This window comes from Thamnophis elegans, chromosome 4 (genome assembly GCF_009769535.1).
Source record: "Thamnophis elegans isolate rThaEle1 chromosome 4, rThaEle1.pri, whole genome shotgun sequence".
NCBI classification, from domain to species: Eukaryota; Metazoa; Chordata; class Lepidosauria; order Squamata; family Colubridae; genus Thamnophis; species Thamnophis elegans.
Window position 1 is genome coordinate 99,551,772 of NC_045544.1, and position 24,248 is coordinate 99,576,019.

At 40.5% G+C, this 24,248-nt stretch overlaps 1 protein-coding gene across 1 annotated transcript in view; it reads left to right on the forward strand.

The window, feature by feature from the left end:
* The first annotated feature begins 2,266 nt into the window (after window positions 1-2,266).
* Window positions 2,267-24,248, forward strand: part of BUB1 (BUB1 mitotic checkpoint serine/threonine kinase) — a 54,308-nt gene continuing 32,326 nt past the window's right edge. Inside the window, 8 exon segments of the mRNA XM_032216073.1 lie at window positions 2,267-2,349; window positions 9,117-9,176; window positions 9,263-9,407; window positions 10,250-10,446; window positions 11,691-11,734; window positions 19,748-19,830; window positions 20,865-20,917; window positions 21,549-21,745. Coding sequence (XP_032071964.1) covers window positions 2,297-2,349; window positions 9,117-9,176; window positions 9,263-9,407; window positions 10,250-10,446; window positions 11,691-11,734; window positions 19,748-19,830; window positions 20,865-20,917; window positions 21,549-21,745 — 832 coding nt within the window. The 5' untranslated portion in view covers window positions 2,267-2,296.

The following is a 24,248-nucleotide window of genomic DNA, read 5'->3' on the forward strand; positions in this document are numbered from 1 at the left end:
GGAGAGCTAAAAATACCCGTGGCCCTTGTGATGCCCCCCTAGGAATTACACTATTGCAGCCTTAATTTTTTTTTAAAAAAAACAACCCTCCTGCTACTATGACAATTAGTTGGTGTATTGGGTAAGGAACCAGATTAGAAATCGGGAGACCCTGAGTTCTATCAAAGGATAGGCATGTAGCCAGTTCTGTAATCTTGGACCAAACACTCTTTCTTAGCCCTAGGAAGTCAACAATGGCAAATTATACTGAAATCTTACCAAGGAAACTGCACGGATTTGTTCGGGCAGTCACTAGCAGTCAGTCCTTAGGCACCCCTCACACAAAATTGCTATTACAGGTAGTCCTTATTTTGTGACTGTCTCATTTAGGAGCCAAGGTGGCGCAGTGGTTAGGGTGCAGTACTGCAGGCCACTTCAGCTGACTGTTATCTGCAGCTCAGCGGTTCTAATCTCACCGGCTCAAGGTTGACTCAGCCTTCCATCCTTCTGAGGTGGGTAAAATGAGGACCCGGATTGTTGGGGGCGATATGCTGACTCTGTAAACCGCTTAGAGAGGGCTGAAAGCCCTATGAAGCGGTATATAAGTCTAACTGCTATTGCTATTGCTATTTAGCAACCATTCATAGTTACAGTGCTCGTGAAAACATAACTTTATGACCAGTCTTCATATTTCTGACCTTTATAGATCTGTAAAACAAAGAAAAACTGAACTAATATCATAAGCATAGTCACAATTTCATTAAGCATCAACTTCACTTAACCACTGAGTTGCTGTGGTTCCAACTGTGGCCACTAAACAATGACTATGTGCATAATTGACTAAAATGTGTGGCTATGTTTTAAAGTCCTTTCTTGACAGTAAATTCACCAAACATGGTTTCCTTGAACAAACAGGTAAAGCATTGGGATACAAACTGCATACTGTATCTTTGGGTGGGTGTCAGTCTGCAATAATAAATGTGTGGATTTTAAGCCTGAAACCCCATAACATTTATTTTCTTGTTATTTTTATATTGCCTGTTTATGGTCTGTTTTCCCCATTGACTACCTACACAAATAAAAAATAATAAACATTTACCTGGGGAAGAATTTCCTCTGAAATAAATGGACTTAATATCAACCTGTGTAAAATTACAATGAGCGCCAGTTTGGTGTAGCAGTTAAGGTATCAGACTAGAAACTGGGAGACTGTGAGTTCTAGCCAGGTGACCTCTGATTAGTCAGTTTCTCTTAGACTTAGGAAGAAGACAAGAGCAAACCACTTCTGAAAAACCTTGCCAAGAAAGCTGCACTTGGCCAGGCCCTCTTCAAGGATTGGACATGATTGGAAGAAGAAGAAAAAGTGAATTTTAAAATGTCAACAGGCATCTTATATTTACTACAAAAGATTTTGTTGCTAATGAAAGAACTATTTCTAATTTTAAACAGGCTAATTCATCCAGAGGGTCAAGCTTTTTAAATTTGTTAAGAAACAGGCATGGCATTTTGTCTTATCTGTGTGTGTCTGTGTGTCTTTTGTAGAAAAAAAATTACTATTTGCTACCCTCTTCTGGAATGGTTTAATAAAGTCAAATTTCAGAAAATAACAATAACAATGAAACAATAGTAAAAAAAAATATCAGGAACCTTAGCAACAAAGAAATATACCCTTTGACATAGCTTAAAGGCGAGACTTCATTTAGTGCAAATCTAGAAGTAATAACGACAAGGACGATGACTTTCTATTGAGAGATCAGAGAAAAGAACGTTTACATAATACATCCACATGTACAAATACAGACATTCATACAGGAATTAGGGAAAGAATTGGAAAAGGTGCAAGACTTAACCAAGCCGTCATACGTCTACACAAACGTGCGTACAGATGCAATGTAAACATTTGCAAGGATCAGACATCGATTGCAGAATGGTGCAGTTCCTTTTTGAACGATCTACTTGTATGTTTCGTTCAGAATTCAGTTAAAACATTAGTTATACTTCCGACTCTCACATGAGTGGGGGAGCCAAAGCCTGAATACAGTTTTACGGGACAGGGAGTTAGAAAAACGGATTCCCTTTTGCTTTTCTGCCACGTCCATGGCGGTGTTCAAATTACAACTGGACGTGAAAATCCAGCATCGCCATCCCCTTTCTCCTGCTCCCTATGAAGCTACTGGGAGCTTTTAATAAACCAAAGGATCAAGATGTCCTCCTGATTGGGTGCTCTTCCTGGGACATCGGCCAATCATCGTAAGACCATAGCGCCTGTGCGTCTGCGCGGGAGGATTTGAATTTTTCTGTATGCTTCCTGCCAGTTATGATGGATGCCGTCTGCTCGGAGGCCGCCATGGACCTCTCAGTTCGCACACAGTGAGTAACTGGAAGGGCGAAGCGATTTCGCCTCCCGCGGATTTCTGGCTGAACGAATGTCTTCCTACTCCTGCGAGGGTCAGCTAGACTAGTAACATTTGGCCCCTCTAGTATCTTACCGAGACTCAAGCGGGTTATGATTGTGATGGCGGCGGGGGACTTACCTTTTGCATGGGAATTGCCCTCTGCAGGTTCCTACGTGCAGTCGTTACATGCAGCATGCAAGTGAAAGAGGGTACTGAAGCACGGCAATTTCAGGCTACAATATATATGCATCTATATAAATATGACACAAACCTTTTACATACCTCTGTTCTTTTGTTTCTGTAAGATGAGCAGTCCTGGGAGAGCAATTCTTGAACACTTCTTTAGCTGTAGTGCCAGGTCTGTGGTCCTCTCTGGGGATAGTAGTACTTTGCCCTTGCTCTTAGTTGTCAGATATCTGGAGTTATTTTGGTTTTTTTGGGGGGGGGCGGGCGGGGGGAAGGAAGTCAGTAATAGTCTGGGTTTTGTTTACCTGGGCTTCGGCTGGGTATTTTTTTTCCTTACTGTTTTCTGTTAACAGTTTATTTTACTGCAATTTACACATACACATTATGGTGTATAATGTTTGCTCTATTAACATTATAGGTTAATACTGTCCTGCTGAGCCAAAAGGAGTTTTAAGAACGTAATATATGTAATTTCACTTCAATAGCAACCTTGGCTATATAGTTGCCATTTGATTCTATATGGGAGGATTCTGATGTGGAAATTGGTCCACATTGATCGGCTTCTTTTACTTTTCAACTTCCTCATTTGAGATTGTTTTGCTTTGGTCTTCATTACTTTCAGAGGAAGCGTACTGTTTTGTAGTCAGGAATCTTTTAGGAAATCATAATTGGAGGGAGGTGACTGTTATTTACAAAACTATTGTTATCATTGGCAAGACTTGTGACTTTTCTTTTTCTGACGTTTGTATTTAACAGCCTGCCATGCAGGGTTTCTTTAATATAGATAGTCCTCAACTTAGAACAGTTCATTTAGTGTCTACCCAAGGTTACAACGGCAGTAACAAAATGACTTCTGACCTTTTTTACACTTATGACCATTGCAGCATCCCCACGGTCATGTGATTTACATTTGGAGGCTTAACAACTGACTCACATATCTGACAGTTGCTGTGTCCTGGGTCATGTGATCACCTTTTGCAACCTTCTGACAAGCAAAGCCAATGAGGAAAACAGGTTCACCTAACAACCATGTTACTAATTTAACAACTTCAGTAATTCACTTAACAAATAGGGCAAGAAAAGTTGTAAAATGGGGCAAGACTCACTTAAAAAATTTCTCACTTAGCAACATAAATTTTGGGCTCAATTGTGGACTACCTATACCTCAGGTCAGCTGTGCACTGTGTGGCATATTGTACAGTACAGAAAGACTATTGGATTTGGGCTGGTACATTCTGAAATTGACTGATAATACCTGCAACACCTCACTTTACAGGAACTTTGTTTTAGAAGAGCCACTCACCGCAGATTAACTTACAACCATTTTAGTTTCCTCTGTTTTTGTAGAAGGGTGAAAATAATTAGGTTTAATTATTCTGTGAAAAGACTTGGTGATGGAGACAACCTTAGTTTACTTAATTGGAATCAAACCAGTGGGATAGAGAAGGCTTTAAAAAGTGCCTTATGGAGACCACACTTAAATTTTCATATATCTAGTCATTCATCTGAAAACATTTATTTCCTATCACCAGGGGTTTTATATGTATTTTATTATTTGATAATTGATAATAAAAGAAAAAAGTAAAACAACTAGGTACAATTATCAATAAACATACGGATAAAAAAATATAAATTACTAAAGCATAAAGAAAAGCACATATCTACAAATAAAAGTAAAATAATACTGTAATATAAGAAATATATACAGTGGTGCAAAAAACCTATCCTCTCAAATCCTGTTGTCTTATTTTCAAGTTAAATAGCTCATAGTGTTTATTAGTTACCCACTTACCTAAATTTATTTATTTATTTTTTTACTCGGGATTTTATGTTCTTAATTGTTTTTAGCTGTTTGTGATTGCTTTGTACTTTTCTATGTGCACTTTTAGTACTTAAAAATGTGTACTCACTCCGCATTGGTCTTGCTGTATTGCAGTTTTAATTTTGTCTTATTTTTGTCCGTCTACTGGTCCTGGACCACATAAATAAAGATATGCTTTACTGTAGAGTTGTCCTGGGAGGAATGAGTGGAGAATGGTAGCAAGGTCACCCCAAAATATGAAGGTCATTCCAGCTGCCTAGTTAAGGGAAGCAGTGACATGGGGAGATTCTAGAAGAGATGCTCATTTTGGTGGCAAGGGCAAAGTGGTCACTTCATACTGCCTGGAAGAGTGATAAAACACTTTTATATTTTATAAAGGAAACCATATAGATAGATAAGATAAAGTGATTGATGATGTACTGGATGATGGGCCTCTAAGTTGGATCATATCGACATGTTCCTGAGGTTCTTTTGGAATACTAATGGTGTTTAAAATACAGCTAAATAAAAGATTGTGGGGAATTTAATTGCTGAGGCTGCAGTGTAGGAAAAGAAAATTGAAGTTGCAAAGACAGAATTACAATGGAGACATGGAATGCAAGTGGCATTAATGTAGGAAAACTCAACACAGTGAATGATGAATCAACTACACATTGACATCTTAGGCATCAGTGAGCTGAAATGAATTTTCAGGCAGAATATCATACTGTTTATCATTCAGTACATGAACAACAAGGATGCCTTTATAGTTGGGAATGATATATAGCAAGGAGGTGAGATTCTACAAGGTGATAGTACAGCTCAGTTATGATAGCAAAGCCGTGCCCAGGAGGGCTGACTATAGAACATCGCAAACTGCTCACATGCAACTTTCAAATCAAGCTAAAGCAGAAAAAATCCACCCAGTTTCCATGTTAAGATTCTGAGAAGAGTAATAAATTTGAAATTCAACAATGGCAAAAAATCATCAGTCAATTGCAAAAGGCAGCTTTATTTGGAACAGCTTGCATCCTGCAACCTTTAAAAGTATTAAACAATGATATATCCCATGTCTTGGGAAACGTGATAGGTGGACAAGAATGCCAAATTCTGTCTAAACTTGGTTGATTATGCAGCCAACCATAATAATATATTAAACTTGCATGTTTCCTGACTCTAATGACTATCAAATCAATAAAATATAACAAATATACACACATACTCCATCATTTTCAAGGAGGACATGAGAAATTGCTCTAAAGTCCTGAACCTCATTGATAGGTCATCAGAGGAACTGTGGTCTGAACTTTAAAAAGTTGTTAAGGATGATGGAAAGAGGCTGCTAAAGTGTAAAATAAACAGAAAAAAGTACAATGGATGTTAGAACAAAATCTGGAAATCACCAAGAAAAGAGAAGGCAAAGCCAGTGAAGACAAAAGATCTAAAAGGAATTTAACAAAAAATTTAAAGAGCCTTTAGTATTATAACAAAAAGCAGTATTATAACAGCATCTGAAATGATATCAAGGATGAAAAAACACATAGAAAAACTAGAAAAGCTTTCCAAATAATCTTAGAATTCTGAAGGGTGTCTTCAGAATCCAACTTCAATTTGAATACTAAAGAATTCAAAAGGCAGATAATCAGGAGTCTTGTAGCACAGGGGTCTCCAACTCCTCGTCTGTGACCTGTTGGAAATTGGGCTGTGTTAGCATCAGGCAAGCATGCAAAATTTTATTGCAAATGCAAAACGATCCCCTCCCACCTTTGCCACTCTTTAGTGACGTAATGGTTGGGGACCACTGTTGTAGCATCTTTTCCAATTATCAAATTTTGTTAAAAAATATAAGCTTTTGTGAGTTGTAGTTCACTTCATCAGTTGCCTAGAGAGGCTAGATTAGGATTTAAATAGAGATGAATTGGGGAGAAAGAAGAGGATAGGTGAAATAAAATTAGGGTTTTGGGGTAAATCACAGCTCTGTGTTCACAGAAGAAAAATGATGCTTTTAAAGAAAAGAACAGCATCTATTGTGAAACATGCAGGAGATTCCATAATGTTATGGGGATCTTTGTCGCCTCCTGTACTGGGTGCCTTGAATCATAGCAGGCCAAGATATTTTGAGTGAAGCTTTGTCTGGTTGCAAGTCATAGTCCATTCTTGCACGATAAAGAGTTGAAATATCTAAGGAAATCCAAGAATGATTAGAAGCAAACATTGTACTGTTCTCAAGTGGCCTGCTATGAGTTTAGCTCTTATTGGAAGAAATGTCCATTTGGGCTCAGTTCCAAATGGGAAGAAAGACACTGAAAACATGAAGGCCACTTGGAAGGATGATTTAATGGAGCAGTACTATTAAGCACAAGGTCCTGGTGCAGTTGAACATATGGAGTGGAGAGAGAGACATTTATATCCTCTCTCGGGCCTTGCCTGTTCCTGTGGCAAGGACAGGCATCCTATTGGCTGCTGTCAGACCCCCATGGGACTATGTAGTCTTAGCTGAGGTTGTCTGTGTCCCAGGCTTGGTTGAATCCTGTTGGGTGATGCAATGAAGGGCAATTTCCTATTGTGGCTGAATGGTCTTGCCCTGAAGGATAATCCCATCATCCTGGAGTTGAGGTCTTTTGTCTTGTAAATAAGGTGCTACCAAAATATCTGTTGGGGGCAGGGAGCCTGGGCTGAGTTTCTGTCTTTAGAAACATGTTTCTCCTTTAGGGAAAACATAATATTCTGCCTTTTTAATATTTGCTAAAATGTTTCATTCTTCTAAGAGGGATGGGTGCTAACTTTCTTCACTCTGAATCCAATGGAACTATAATGGAAAGAGCTGCAGCCATCGTTGAGAGAGGAACCTATTAAATCCAAAACATCTGAAGCAGTTTAACCAACAAGAGCAGAACAAACTGCTAGTTGAGGATTCTTATACACAGCTACAGAAAGCTCTCGATTGCAATATTTGCTTCAAAACAGTAAAATATTCAGATAATGTTTATAATTATGACCTTGCTGTTTTCCTTTGTTTTATTATTTAGATGAATATATTAAATCACACTTCAAAAGCAAAGTATCTGCTCTATGGACTATGTGATAAAAATGGTGGATGCCATTTACTTGTGTTTCAACATATTTCAAGCAAATTGGAATTTTTTAGGAAACGGGGAAAGGGCATCAATACTTTTGGTTCTACCTACATACAATAGATAGTACTTGGTAAAGTAGCAATGAAGGTCTTGGAAAAGATATTCAGATGCCATGATGTGCTTGCAAAGACTAGATCAGTGATGGCTAACCTTTTCCTTCTCGTGTGCTGAAATCGCGCACACGTATGCGACAATGCACACATGCGTGCCCACACCCATAATGCAATGCGCCCCACACCCTGTTCATGCGTGCATGATCCCCCATGCTCCCCCTGTAAATGTACATGATGCCCCCTGTGTTCCCCCCGTGCATGTGCACAACCCCCCTGCGCCCTATTTTGGGCCTAGCAGGCCTCGTGGGACCAGAAATGGGCTGTGGTGGGTGTCACAACCCCCGTGCTTTTCCCCACCCCTGCACATGCATACATGACCCCCTGCATCCCCATGCATGCATGTGCAGCCCCCACGCATGTGCACATGTCTCCCACATTCACAGCAGAGACCTGAAAATCAGGTGGCCGGCAGGAGGCACACGCATATGTGTGGTGGAGCTGAGCTAGGTGACGGCTCAGGTGCCCGCAGAGAGGGCTGTGCATGCCACCTGTGGCATGCGTTCCATAGGTTCACCATCACAGGATTAGATCATACAGTCAGTAGTTTTTCCGATGATAGTTTATGGAAGTGAAAGTTGGACTTCAAAGAAGCATGATAGATAGAGTATTGACACTTTTGAAATTTTGTGTGGGAGAAGACAGCATGGCTAGCCAAAACAAGAAAAATAAAAATGGATCATAGAACAAATCAATCCTGTATTCTCATTCAAGAAACAAATTACCAGGACCAAATTATCATTTTGGGGCGCATTATATGAAAACCTATCTCTCTGAAGATGTCTTTAATATTGTCAAAGGTGAAAGGAAAGGCAGGATGGTCAACAGCAAGATGGGTGAACTGAGTTACAATGGTGATGGATGGGCTTTTGAAAGACCTGAAGGACCAGGTTAAGGACAGATTGTCACTAAGAAATAACACTAATGTGATAGTAAATACTGTAGTGTTTCATGCTTTAGGAGACTATATTTTCAGGACGTAATTCAGCAGAAGTTTTACAGAGTTGCCTTTTCATTTCTTTTCAGTGTGATTTTTATTATTTTTTTAAATCTTGCGTTTGTTAATATTTTTTATAATTTTGTGATAGTAAACAATCAGGAATCTTTGGTGGTACAGTTATGTATTTGTATTTATCACATGACATATTCACATCACATTTTGATTAAATAAATTTTAAAATCAATTTTAAATCAAATAAATTTAAAAAAAATTAAAATCAATTTTAATTAAAATGTAATCTGGTGGTATATAAATGAGACAAATAAGTAAAATGTCAACAACTTTAAGAATATTATAACTATATTGTCTTTAAAAAATGAAATATGTGAATTAGAGTGATCGGTTACCAGGTTTCTCTTTCTCAGTGGCAGAATGAATAAGCATTATGGGAGTTGGGGTTTAGCACATTGGGAACCACATTGATTTTAGGGAAATGTTTTTTCTAATATGTTTAAATTATTATATTGTAGCTGTTACAAAAGCTAGTGTGTCTTGTTTTTTTCACAGAATGTTTGAAGCTCATATACAGAATTACAGTGGCAGTGATCCACTTGATCCCTGGTACAGGTTGGTCTTTTCTTTGTCTTCACTCTTTAATATAGACCCTTAAATTACTATAAGATAGTAGTTAAGTTAACTCATTTTGGTTTTAGGTATTTTCAGTGGATAGAAGGAATGTCAGAAGCAGAAGGAAAGCAAAATTGCCTGTCATCTTTATTGGAGCAGCTTGTGAAAACATTTCTAAGTGATAAGAGATATCAAGACGACATGAGATTCATCAACTGCTGTGTCAAATTTGTAGGTATATAGGATGTAAACTATGTTCTTTGAACTTTACCATAGAGCAATGAATAAGTAGTGGTATTGTTGATGTTAGAAGTAGATTTTTATAATTCTGGAATCAAGCTTTCTTCACTAAAGAACGTTACCCAGTTTTTCTTTTGATCGTGGTTGATTTTGATCTTGTGAAATTTCTTTTATATATGTTGATATGACAATATAGTCAATCCAATGTAAGTATTTTATATTTAAATCAGATCAAAATGGAGTTTCATATGAAACTTATTAATCTCTATGAATTTTTATGTTAGCTTCTCAAGCTCATGCATCCCTTTTATGCATTTCTGCTGCCTTCTCTTGTGTGAACTGAGATACAGGAGAACATTTATTTGACCATTTATGAAGATATTTTCCAACTCTAGTCTGTTAAATTGGGGACAAGTCTCATCCTATGAAAGAATATTAGTTTATCCACTTCAGTAGGCAAGATAAACCAGATGAGGCAGTGGAGTAAGAATATGTTTCTTTCTCATTAGGAAAATTTCAGGAAATTCTAACTTAGAGTGATATCTAAACATGATCAACATTATTGAATTTTCAGTCTGTTCTACTCCGAATAGATGGGCTGAAATCCATAGGACTTTACTTATGACTAAATTAAATTCTACTGAATTTGTGGAAATAATTAATTCTGGCTCCAAAGCCAAGTTTTGAAAAAAAAAATACTTCATAACATTTATGGAATGGTATTTTGTAAACTGATGACTATTTTTCTGTTTTATAATGTGAGTTTATAATAGTTGAGATAACTACCTTAAAAAAATTGTATGTTAATGATGTTGCCTTGTTTTTCCCCCTAGGCTGACTTCATTGATAATCCAAGTCATTTTTTCGATTATATGTACAGCCAAGGAGTTGGTAACAAATCATCAATTCTGTACATTGCTTGGGCACAACAACTTGGTAGACAAGGAAATGTGCCTCAGGCATGCATTATTATTCAGAGAGGTATCCAAAATGAAGCCCAGCCAATTGAGAAATTACATCAGCAGTATCTGTACGTTTCTGTTGTATGGTCTATTTGATAGCTTATGTCTATTAAGCAAGTTGAGCATAATGACTATTTTATCTAATCAAAGGATATTCTATATATTTTTTTTTAAAAAACTGAGTTGCCATTACTTTCTTTAATTTCCTACTGAGCTATGATTTCTTGCTCCATAAAATTGAAGGCAAAAAGTAGGTGGTCCAATGAGGAAATAAGTGTGTTATAGCCAGCTGATAAACTGTCTTTGCTAAATCTATTTAGAACGTATCTTAGAGATGTTAGCAAATATTATGGTCATGTAATTGTAGTTAGCTAGAGCGAGACAGAGAACTTAGCCAATATATTTAGAGAACTCCAAATTGGATGATACTGTCTTAGATAAAATAGGAGGCAAGGACATGTACCAACTTAGAGGTAAAGGAAATCCTTGTTTATCATCCATTTGTTCAGATACCATTCAGCACAACACTGCTGAAAAAATAACTTTAAGGTCTATTTACAACCTTCATATTGTCCCTCAATCACGTGATTGCCATTACAGTCAATACTTGCACTGTGCTTGATTTGTCAGTTTTCCGCCTCCCCCCCCCCCCATCCTTGCAGAGCAGAGAGATTAGAGACACGTATTGCAAGAAAGTAAATTGTTTGTCTTTCTACATATCAAATGTACTGTGGATTATGCTTTAGCCCAGGGTTGGCAGCCTCAGGTGCACTATGCAAAACAGCTTACCATACGCTCTTGAAATCCTTTTCCCTCCAATCACTCTGCTCTAACAAAAAGCAATTTCAATAGGCAATCGCTCCTTTGCCTGACACCCTCTATCTCATTCCCATACAAAGAGAATGGAGAGAAAGAGTTTTCAAGAGAATACAATAATCTCTTAGACACAACCGCCACTTGCTTTTTGAGTAGGAATTGCACATCCAGGAGTTGCAACTCCTGCTTGAAAAACAAGTGGTGGTCATAGCTAGGAGAGCCTTTGCACAGCTTTGGTTTGTGCGCCCCAAGATCGTCCCACTCATGCCAGCAGATCCCATTGGTCTGCTGCAGGCCTATGACCACGGTGACTTATAACCAAAATATGGGTCCAAATTGTGGTCATAAACCAAGTTATCTGTACTTATAAGCTGACTTTTAACACTCCTAAAATAAATTTTTTATTTCTCTTCTAGTTCTTAAATGTTGTTTAATAAAGAAAGTTTCTTTTGTTAGATATCTAGCATCGGTTAATACATTCTCGCATTAATTTTAGGTTGTTACAGAACAGTTTGCCACAGAATGAAATTTCAACTCCAGGTGGGTCTGATTCCATAAATGTATGCCATGTAATATAATAATTTGATTTTTTTGAAAAATACTTGATACTTCTCAGCGTTCAGGAAACCATGCTTCCTTCAAGATCGCTATCAAATTGTGTTATTTTAACAACTGAGGGGGGGGGTAGTGTTCACCAACTATTTTTGGACTTTGAGATTTCTCAAAATGGAGTGTTGATTTAGAGAACTTGTGTGATCTCTTGTAAGGGAAGAAAATGTTTGTATAATGGCATCAAAAAATTGATGTATACAAATACTTCAGCAACATATGGCTGCTTCCTTCTCCAAAATATATTCTGACTACTTTATAACAGTTCAACTCTGTTTTTAAACTCTACGTCTGAAAAATATTATCAAATGCATTTGCTTTCATGTGGATTCTATGTGCACTCAGAAACCATAGACGTTCATTAGCTTTTAATTGGCAAGTGAACATTACAGTTACGGTAAGCTTTATGTTAGCATGTTGGTTGAATCCGATATTTGTATGGGTAAAGTGAGACTGCCGTGTGTGAAGTGGGTAACGCAGCACACAGCATTTCTGATAGGCTTTGAAAGCCAAGAAGGATTATAGAAAACAAGAGCTAAGAGAAAAGGTGGAAGGAATTTATGAGCATTAGGCTGGGGATTAGCACGGTGGTTGTGGGGAGAGGGGATGTACTGGCCAGATACCTGAAGGAGTGTCATAAAGAACAAAGCAAGATTTGTTTCTGTGTCCAAGAAGGCAAAACATGATCTAATAGCATGTTGTTAACAGAATAAGATATTTTCCTGTGCACCGCTTGGAGAGTCCAAGCGCCAGGTTAAATCAATCTGGTTACCCTGGGACTGAGGAATATTTTTCCTTGGCCACGCCTCCTGGTGTTACTTGGCGCCAGAATTTTTCCTCAGTCTGCCTGTTCAGGACTTATATTTGTGAGCTCCAGAGTAATTTATCTATGTTTGGACTCTCCTTTTAGTATTTCCTTTTCTTTTTCCTTAATTTGTTTTTCCTATAATTAGCAGTTCATTTGTCTCCCTCTTTTTGCTTCACGTTGTTTTGATTTATCCTAGAGACTTGGAGGTAGGTGTGGTGGTGGTGGGTGCTCCGCTTGCCGCGCCGCCTTTGGACGGCAGTGGAGAGCTGCCGCTTTTGCTTTAAAGTGCGGCAGGAGCAGCAAGGCTTCTGGCGGCTGCCGGTGTTCCTCTTTTAGTTGGAATTGTTGTGGGTTTTTGCTCGCCTTTTGGAGGGCGTAGCCTGCCATGGCGGGGTGTGCTGTTGCTTTAAATTGCACAGCTGCCATCTTTACCTCCTTCTTCTTCCTCGCACAGGAGCGGCGGCCAATTGGGAGGGCCTGAATTCGCGCCTTTTCTCCCATTGGTGTTTCCGCTCAGCCATGCTTCTGCAGATAGCCGCAGGGTGGTTAGCTGGCCTCAATCGGGTCTCCTGCTGGGTCACTTCCATCTCCATCATTTCGCCAAGTGGCGCTGGCGTCTTGGTCACCTGGTGGTCATACACCGGCACAGGGAGGATTTTTATGTAATTTTTTTGCCTTTTATCCACTAATTCTCCCTGATCTATCTGCCTGGTCTTGCAGCCTCGGCTGCTTTTCCAGTTTCTTGTCTCCCGTCGAGTGGCTGGATTCATTGGACTCATTGCAGAGTCCCAGTTTTACTCCTCTGGATTTTTTTCCACAAACTGTTCCTGCTTCCACAATATTTGCATGTCATCTGATCCAGCACCAGCCACCAGAGTATCCTTCATCTCCTGACCTCCACCTGTATTGGCCTATTGTCTGAAGTCTGTGCCATCAGGCCATGGAGCATCCTGGCCCATCTGACTCTGCTGATGGTAGACCAGGTTCCTCTCAAGCCCCTAGCAAGGGAACTTCTGCAGGCAGGAGCAAGGGGGTAAAGAAGGGTAGGGTGGCCAGTCAGAATATCCATTCCTATAAGGCACCTTCCGCGGTGGTGGCTAGGGATGCAGAGAGGTGGCAGCGGGCTCTCGACAAACAATTTGAGAAGGCCCAATGCCAGGCTATGAGGGAGTGCCCTCAGCCTACCCCTCCTGTTGGGACAGTCATTCCACCACTCCCAAGGGAGGGATCACCTGTCCATAATTGATGAGGAAATGGACTCCCAGGACCTCTCGCCAGATAGGTCTCTGGCTGAACCGGGCTCTCCTGCTTTTTCATGTGTCTCTCAGTCAGGGCCCGCCCCCGAGGACCCTTACCTTGGGGGGCTCGCTGATCCCATCCTTGCCCGGCATGTTCCTCCTCCTTCCAGGGACCCCGTTGGTTCGGACTCTGCCATAACTCAGGAACCCGAGTTATCTGCCCACATGTAGGCGGTGGTCGCCCTTGCCAACTCCCAGGGCATTGCCCAGGGGATGCAGAGGCATGATCAGGCACCCGTCGCTCCCAGCTCCTCTCAGCCCAGGCAGGAGGCTCCCTCCACCACCAGGCAAGTCCATCACCCATCTCTGGAGTACTCGGCGCTAAGTGAGGCTTTTGTTTTGGAGGACCCGGATCAAGAGGAGCAGGAGTTCTCGGAGGATAAGGACCTTCCTCCGGATGCTCCTGCCTTCTCGGGGCTTTTTAAGCCTAACCTATTTAAGTCCATCTTGCAAAAGGCTAAGAACACCACCCAAGTGGGTACCAAACCTACGACCGTGCAGGGATCCTCAGATTTCGCTCCGGTTAACCCCAATGCTAGCATGTTTAAGTTCAGGCACCTTAGTAAGAGCTGATGCCGGTCCCAGATCTCTTTATGGATGTCATTCAATGGCAGTGGGCCCAGACTGGCTCCTTGGCTGCACCCAGTGGCGGAGACAAAAAGCTGTACTCAGTTGATCCCGCGCTGGAAGACATCCTGGTACTGCCATCTGTAGACCCTTCTATAGCGGCTCTCACTTCTAATTCAGTCCTTCCAGCTGACTTGTTGGGACAAAAAAGCGGAGAAGGCCTGCCACAAGACTCATCAGGCGGCGGCCTGGTCCATTAAGGCTTCTTCCTCTGCATCCCTCCTGGATCCGCAGCTGACACTAGAACATCATTTGTCGGCTGTGACCAGGGGGGCCTTTGCCCAGGTTCGCCTGGTGCACCAATTACGACCCTACCTGGACCGGGAGGCCCTTCGGATAGTCACTCACGCCCTCGTCACCTCAAGACTGGATTACTGTAACGTGCTCTACATGGGGCTGCCCCTGAAGAGTGTTCGAAGACTTCAGCTAGTCCAGAATGTAGCTGCACGAGAGATTGTGGGTGCACCTAGGTACACCTAAGTTACACCTATCCTCCACGAGCTGCACTGGCTTCCCATTGGTTTCCGGACATGCTTCAAGGCGCTAGTCGTTACTTTTAAAGCCCTATATGGTATCGGACCTGGCTACCAGAGAGACCACCTCCTGCCAATTACCTCCCTGAGACCTATTAGATCGCACAGACTAGGCCTCCTCCGGATTCCATCTGCTGTCCAATGTCGGCTGGCGACCCCCCAGGGGAGGGCCTTCTCTGTAGCTGCTCCAGCCCTATGGAATGATCTCCCCGTAGAGATCCGGACCCTTACTACCCTTCCGGCCTTCCACAAAGCGACCAAGACCTGGCTGTTCCGGCAGGCCTAGGGCTGTTGAATTATCCAGCCCCATCCTAAGTTATGAATGTTGTTGAATTTTTAATTGTTGTTTTTTATTTTTTATATCCCGCCTTCCCTTCTTATTTGTAAGCCGCCCTGAGTCTTCCGAGAGTGGGCGGCATACAAGTTAATTAATTAAAAAAATAAATAAATAAATCCTTCTTTAACAGAGCCTCTGTCATTTGGCTGCGTGAGCTTCAGGCTAAACTACTGGCAGGAGACACTCGTCTTCGCCAGGACATAACAAAAATTATTGCGGTGTCCCAGTATTCAGCTGATGCCTCCCTTAACGCGGCCAGATTTGCCTCTAGGGCATTAGCGTCCAACGTGACCGCCCGCTGCCTCGTCTGACTCTGTCACTGGCAGGCGGACCAGAGGAACAAGTGAAAATTGGCGTCTGTCTGTTTAAGAGATCCAAATTGTTTGGGGAGGTCTTAGACCCCTTCTTGATTGAATCCAAAGATAAACAGAAAGTTCTGCCCATCCTGAACAAGAAACAGGATTGTAAATCCTCTCCCTATTTCAAGAGACAGTCCTTTCGTTCCAGCGAGTCTGCAGGACCCTCTTCCGCTCTCTCGTACAGACCAGCTGGTCAGTTGGGAGATAGGTCCCAGGACAGGCAGTCCTTTCGGGACAGGGGTTTGCAGCAGTTCAACTACCGCAGGTCCAACCTCGGCGGGGCCTCCAACAGGCCCTTCCGCAAGTCCAAGTGACCATCAATGCTCCCCTCCCACTGGGGGCCCATTCCAGCTGTTCGTTCCCCAATGGGCACTGACCACGGAGGATGCCTGAGTCATCCAGACTGTCAGGAAGGGGCTTTCCTTGGAATTTCTCTCCCAACCCCCTCGGAACTTCATCCGCTGTCTGACCCCCTCTTGCCCTCTCAAGAGGGAACTCATGACCCAGGAAATTCACCATCTCCTGGAGATCAATGCTATAGAACAAGTTCCACCTAGCCAGGAAGGGAGGGGATTTTATTCCATTCTCTTCCTGGTGCCCAAGAACTCAGGGGGGTGGAGAGCCATCTTGGACCTCAAGAACTTCAACCGTCACATTGCATACAGGAGGTTCAAGATGCAATCTCTGCAGATTATCCTAGCGGGGATTCGCCAGGAGGACCTTTTCACGTCCATCGACTTGAAGGAGGCTTATCTACAAATTCCCATTCGGCCACAACACCGGAGGTTCTTGTGGTTTTTCTATGCCGGCCGACACTACCAGTAGAGGGCCCTTCCGTTCAGCCTGTCGTCGGCACACAGGACTTTCACAAAAGTTCTGTCAGTAACTGCGCAACTCAGGGGCAGGCCCATAAGGCTTCAATATTACCTGGATGACATTCTCATCCAATCGTTGTCCAGGAAACAGGCCTTATGGGACCTCCACTTTACAATGAGGTCCCTCAGGAATCACGGGTTCTCCCTGAACCTGGAAAAGAGTCATCTCATCCCACCTACCAAACTCGTTCAACTTGTGGTTGGCACAAGTTGGACGTCAGACGGGCCCTGCGGATATACAGCAAACGCTCTGTGGACTTCCGCAGGTCAGAGGCCCTCTTTGTTTCATTCCAGCCCGGCTCCTTGGGTAAGAAGGTGACATCTTCCACAGTCAGTAGGTGGCTAAGAGAATGCATTGCAGCTGCATACGAACACCAGTCCAGGGTGCCCACTAGGAGTGCTGCCACCACCGTGGCCTGGGCCACCCAGGCTACCATTGAAGACATCTGCAGAGCGGCTACTTGGTCCTCACCATCGCCCTTTGTCAGGAACTATAAATTGGGCATGTATGCCTCGGCCGAGGCATCTTTCGGCAGGCGGGTACTACAGGTGGTTGTTTCCATGACTGAATCCCGAGACTGTTCTTTTGCCCGCCCTAGTGACATATAACTTGGATATGTCCCGTCGCTTGGACTCTCCAAGCAGTGCACAGGAAAATGACCATTGGCTTACCTGAAGGGTCCTTTTCTGTGCACCGCGGGAGAGTCCAACCCACCCTGGTTTCTCAGTCCAGGGATTCGTGACCGGCGTGTCAACGTGGACTTTCTTTACCTGATTCATCACGCTTCTAGCCTTCATGGTTCCAGACCATCTCAAAATTCTGGCACCAAGTAATACCAGGAGGCATGGCCAAGGAAAAAGATTTCTCAGTCCCAGGGCAACCAGACAGATTTAACCCCTTGCTTGGACTCTCCCGTGGTTCACAGAAAAGGACCCTTCAGGTAAGCCAATGGTAATTTCAGCTCAATGTCAGGAAAAAAAAGTCTTGGTAATTATTTATTTTGCTCTGTTGTTGGGTTTTATAAATGAAGAAGCCAAATAATACTTCAAGATGCTTTATTATGGATTTCAGACATTGAGCTAAGTGAGCTAAATTGCCTGCAAGGTCAGCATTCTTATTGGGGATTAAAACTACCGGTAGGTATGAAAACTGGACAGGACCAGATATTTTGAGCAGAGAGGAAAGCATATCTAAATAAGAGTATGCCAAGAGAAAGGGAAACAAATAGGAATTGGGCAGAAAGGGGGAATAATCAATTTTGTGGAAGCTTAATGTATGAGAATAGAGATGAAATTTAACGTATAAGATGCATTGCATTCATAGAAGGTAACACTTCTTCCTTCAAGATTGCGGTGCAGAACAGGCTGCCTGGGAAAGTGGGAGGGTGTTTAAAAAAGGGCTTTAGGACTAAGCAGACTTTTTTAGATTGGTAGACTTGCATATGGGACAGTACCCTTTTGCTTCATTCCACTCAGCTCAGAAACCCACATCTCCCAGAATTTGGGGAACATAGGAAGGATCAGAGTTTAGGGAATTTTTCTTGCATGAGTTTTCTTAAATTATTTGTATATAGGATAGAAGACATTAAGCGTTACAATTCAGCTCCTCCAATATTAGCATTCTTTTTTAAAAATAAAACCCCACTGTCATGCTGGGATTATTATGCTTCTATTGTAGAGATACATTATATTGTGTCCACTTTATTTATCTTCATTCAATTGTATCCTGTTCTTAGAATCTATCTCTGCAGTTTTCTTGGCATACATTATAATTTGTTTCATAGATTATACTTCTAAAAAATTGAGTTTCCCTTTCTGCCCAATTCCTATTTGTTTCCTGTTTTCTTGGCATCCTCTTATTTGGATGTACTTTCCTATCTGCTCAAAATATCTGCTCCTGTCCAGTTCTCACACTTAGTTTTAATCCCTAGCATCAGAGTGCTGACCTTGCAGACGATTTAGCTCACTTAGCTCAGTGTCTGAAATCCGTAGTAAAGCTTCTTGGAGTATCATCCGGCTCCTTCATTTATAGATCTCAACAACAGGGCAAAATAAATAATTACCGATATGTTTTTCCTAACATTATACTGAAATAGCTTATTCTACCGGTATTAGCATGGAGCACAGAGTTACCATAATAGCATTCTATTAATTCCATGATATTAGATCAGGTTTTGCCTTTTTGGGCACCAAGTAGTTTGCTATTGTGTCTTTCCTAGAGAGAAAGTGATTGGCCCAAGGTCATGCAGCTAGCTTTGTGTCTAAAGTGGGATTAGAACTCACAGTCTCCTGGTTTCTACCTTGATGCCTTAACCACTAGACCCCACTGATTCTCCACTGTTTCCACTAGACAGCTGTTTTTTGTCTGTTCTTGACTGCTTACTGTTTCAGCATGTAATACAAGTAGTTCTCAACTTACAACAGTTCATTTAGTTAGCATTCAAAGTTACAATTGCATTGAGAAAGGCTTATTGCCATTTTTCACACTTACACCTTTGTAGCATCCCCATGATTATGTGATCAAAATTTAGATGCTTGGCAATTGGTTCATACTTATGACCATTGTTGTGTCCCAAGGTCATTTGATCACTTTTTTCAACCTTTTGATGAGCAAAATCAAGGGGGAAGCCAGATTCACTTAACTGTGTTAGTAACGTATCAAGTGCAGCGATTCATTTAACAAATGTGGCAAGAAAAATTGTAAATTAGGGCAAAAAATCACTTTAACAAATGTCTCAATATAATGAGATTGCAATCTAAATCTCTCCTTGTTTAGAATGTTTAAAATCTTCATTTTTGTGTTGGCCTAACTTGAAAATGTGAACATAAAGAAACATAGATTCTTCTAATAAAATCTAGTTTAGCTCTCTGTAATCTTCCCCGGGGAATAGGCCTTACTTCTCCGGAAGCATTGGATAAGAACTGCCAACATCCTCAACCAAAATAGCAAGCCGCTGTGTCAAGTGTAGATGATGGAGTTGTAGTTAGAACATCTGGAAGGCCTTGCATAGGGTAAAATTGGTTTTGAAACTTCCAATGTTTTGGTACGTGCTACTTCTGATAATTGGTACCCACCTTTACACATCTAATAGTATATTTTTCTGTAGTTGGTGTTTTGCAGCCACGTAATCCTCAGCTGTCTAATCAGTTGGCTTCTAAAAAGGATTCGACCTGTCCCTACCAGAGTCAGGTAACTAAAAATAAAATATATTATTAAATGTACCAGGATATTAATAAAATCCAATTTTACATGCATTTTTTCTTTGTTAATTGTACGCCTATAGATGAAGATCTGATGCGTTTTATGTTTAAGCACTTACGATTATGATCTTTTCCTTTTCCTTTTTAATGGCATTAAAATATGCCGTCATTCAAATAATTACTGTTTGGAATTCTTAGATGGTGTTAAGACTCGGCTTGTCAAAGCATTACCAAATATAACTTTTCCCATTTGCATGTTTAAAAAGGTCCACATCAAGGGGAAAAAAAATTGGCTGGATATTTATAGCTCTGCCCTATCCAGTGTCCTCACCACATCACCAGATGGCTCTTTGAAGCCTGCAGGCAGGTTGGGATGCTATGTTTTGGCCCCACCCAAGTAGCATTTGCCCACCCTTGGCCTAAAACATCATTATCAATATCTAAGTTTGGATATCCTGAAAAACTGTGGCTCTTCAAAAAAAAAAACTGCAGCCATTTAAGAGGAAGGGAGAAGAATTGCAAGTTAAAAGCTAGATTTCTTTAGACTTCATTTTCACACTGATGAAAATCCTTTTTGAGCTACAATCTCGAGTGCTCCCCCAGACAGTAAGACAAGGCTCAAGAATGCTGGGGCTTAAAAATTCAGGAGGGCCACAGGGACTCCGACTCCTTGTGTGATGCCTGAATATGACTAATGTGGGTTTTTTTGTGTGATGAAACCCTTGCAAATACATTGCTATTTCAGCACACCAAGATCTTGTAGTAAATTATACTTGCCTGCCACATTTCCCTATCATTTAGATCAAACATTTTGACAGCACTTCCCTTGATTTTTTAAGAAACTCTACATCTCCCCAACTCTTGTTTAAATGAATACCTGTATAACAATAACATATATAGTACAGTAGATGCTTCATTCACTTAGATTTAGAAAAAGTATCCAAAGTTTGTCTTCAGTCTCTTTGCCTCTTAATTTTCAAAAAAAAAAGTCCTCATTTTGAACTTTTGTCTTATTTTTTTTAGAATTCAAGCAGTTCTGAATTATACCCTATGACTTGCGGGGGACAAGGGAATATGTAAGTAATCAATGTTTTAGGAACACAATGTTCAATAATTATAGATACATTCATAATTTCACTATCAGTTCATTTGTTTCATCCAGATCTGGTATGTGTAAGGGGACATTTTGCCCATATGTACTTATTTATTCTTTGAATCTGGGGGAGCAATCCCAATGTTTCCACTGGCTTTTAGCTGAGGAAAATGAGAAAAGCATGCATTAGGAAGCGGTTCAAAGAAATCAAGATTCTTTTTTAACTCTAACCCGTCCTATAGAGACTTCTGAATAAGATTTATTTTATTCAATATTACACCCATTTTGAATTTTCCCCCCCAATATCATACCTGCTCAAGTTTTTAATCTTTCCTAAGAAGCCTACTATGTATATTGCCTGTCCCATTTTTAATCATGAAAAAATTACTGATCCAAATCAATAGGTTTAGTTTGTGAATGGGGTTTAGGGCCTTGATTTCCCATGGCTTATGTCCTGTGATCTAGCTGCTGAATTTTGTTTTAATAGCATTTCTCAAAATATTAATATTACTGTATTGATTGGAAAGAACATTAAGCATGTGCTTAAGCATAATTGCTTGTTGTATTGTTTCTGGCTCTGCAATAAAGCGCCCTAAATTCCTTTTTCTCCCTAGAGAAAAACCCAAGTACATCACCACCATTTCCAAGTCAGAAGTTGTACCAGTGCCATCAAGTCATGCTGCCCTTGAGCAGAAGGCGATGTATGTCAAGGCACTTCTTGAGTGTGAAGGTTCTGAACTGTGCTTTGAAGAAGTGAGAGCCAAAGCATATTTGAAGAAGGCAGAATGCTTGAAAAGGCAAAAGGAATTGGGTAATTACTACAGTTTAACTCCTGAGTTCGAAACATGGAACATAATACTTTAATGCTTCTACATGTGCTAAGCCAAGATGGGATTTAAATGGGTTTTGTGGAAATAAGGTTTCAGTCAGTGCTGTATGGTAGTCCTTGATTTACAGCCATTTGTTTAGTAAACATTTAAAGTTACAACAGCATAAAAAAAGTGACTTGTAACTGGTTTTCACATTTTTGATTCTTGCAGCAATCTCCATGGCCACATGATCAAAATTAGGGCACTTTGCAACTGGAATGTTTTTATGGTTAGTTGCATTGTCTTGGGGTTACGTGATTACAATTTGTAACCTTCTCAGCCAGTTTCCAAGAAGGAAAGTGAAGGGGGGAAGCCAGATTTCTTTAATGACCGCATGATTCACTTAACAACTACATCAATTCACTTAACAAGTGTGGCAATACAGGTTGTAAAATGGAGCAAGTTTACTGAACAAATTGCTTAGCAGCGGCAATTTTGGGCTCAATTGTAGTCGTAAGTCGAGGAGAACCTGTAGATGAGCAAAGCATTTCCTGGTTTAGTTTCTTTTTTCACTGCTTTTGTTTTCTCTCTTTTTTTAATACTTTTTTTTAAATTTTAATTTAAAACAAATACAGCATCCTTCTTTACATGCTATAGAAAGCGTATCAGTTGGTTACAAAAAGATTTTCGTGCATCTCTTCCACAGTCAACAAACATAATTCATATTAACTTAAGCATTTTAACTCAAGTATTTATATATGTCACCATCATCATCTCTCCATTTTCATTTGACTATAATTGTTTAAGCGTCCTTCATCATAAAATATACCAAAATTTTAATACATAGCCACATACTGGCCTTTCAATTACTATTTCTAAAATCCACCACTAACACTAAATCCTTATGTCCTATTCTAGCTAAACATCCATAATATTTAATAACAAAGTTTCTAATCCTCCTTTCCAAATCACTGTTTAAAGTTTACATCCAGTTTCCTTATGTTATACCCATATCTATATATGTTGTTATTCTTATCCCTCCTTTATTTGACTATATCCTGTATCATAACATTTTCCCCTAATAATCAAAACTTTAATTGTATCTAACAGTTTATTACTACTACTACTACTACTACTACTACTACTACTACTACTACTACTACAACACAATTGTATCACAGCGGCCAGTTGTTTCGCCGGATTTGGCATTGGTTACTAGTCGGGCCCCACCCAGGGGCCTAGGACGTCGTAACGTATTTTCGTAATATGCGTGCAGATCCAAGCAGTGCAGCTTTTTGCATTTGACTGATGGTGATTTTGTCAATTTTTAACTGTTTTAAATGTAATTCCAGTGCTTTTGGAATAGCACCCAGTGTGCCAATTACCACTGGAATTATCACTGCTGGTTTGTGCCATAGTCGTTGAATTTCGATTTTAAGTCCTGGTATTTTGCGATTTTTTCATGTTCCTTCTCGGCGGCCCTGCTATCACCTGGTATTGCGATGTCTATGATTGTTACCTCATTTTTCTCATCCAGTGTGATGTCTGGTGTATTATGCGCCAGTATTTTGTCGGTTTGTATACGGAAATCCCACAAGATCTTGACCATCTGATTTCGGTGACTTTTTCAGGCTGATGTTCCCACCAGTTTGTTGCTGTTTTAATATTATAATTTTTGCACAAATTCCAATGGATCATTTGTGCTACTGAATTGTGCCGCAATTTATAATCAGTCTGCAGGATTTTTTACAGCAGTTGAGTATGTGATCAACAGTTTCATCAGCTTCTTTGCAAAGTCTGCATTTGACATCATCAGAGGATTTTTCGATTTTGGCCTTAATGGCATTTGTGCGGATAGCTTGTTCTTGCACAGCCAGGATTAGTGACTCTGTTTCTTTCTTTAATGTACCTGTTGTTAACCATAACCAAGTTTGTTCACTGTCCACTTTATCTTTTATTTTTCCAGAAATTGGCCATGCAGTGCTTTGTTCTGCCAACTCTCCATTCTTGATTTATCACATCTTTTCTGTATTCTTGTTTCGTCTGTTGGGTCTTCAGTAGATTTTTGTTCTTTACTTCGATTAATAGACTTTCTTGACTTTCTTTTAAATAATCAGCCAGTGCATGTTTTTCTTCTTCAACTGTTTGCTTCACTTGTAATAATCCTCTGCCACCTGATTTTCGGGGCAGGTATAATCTATCAGTATCACCACGTGGATGTAAACTGTAGTGCATTGTCATTAGTTTCCTGGTTTTCGGTCCAAAAGATCCAAATCACCTTGTGTCCAGTTAACTATACCAGCTGTGTATCTTATAACTGGTATTGCCCAGGTATTTATGGCCTTGATTGTATTTCCACCATTCAATTTAGATTTCAAAATTTTCCTAACTCTATTGGTGTACTCTCGCCTGACAATAGTTTTTACTTCTCCATGCTTGATGTTATCCAACTGCAGAATGCCTAAGTATTTGTAGGCTTCATTTTCTTTGCATTTATTAATTGGC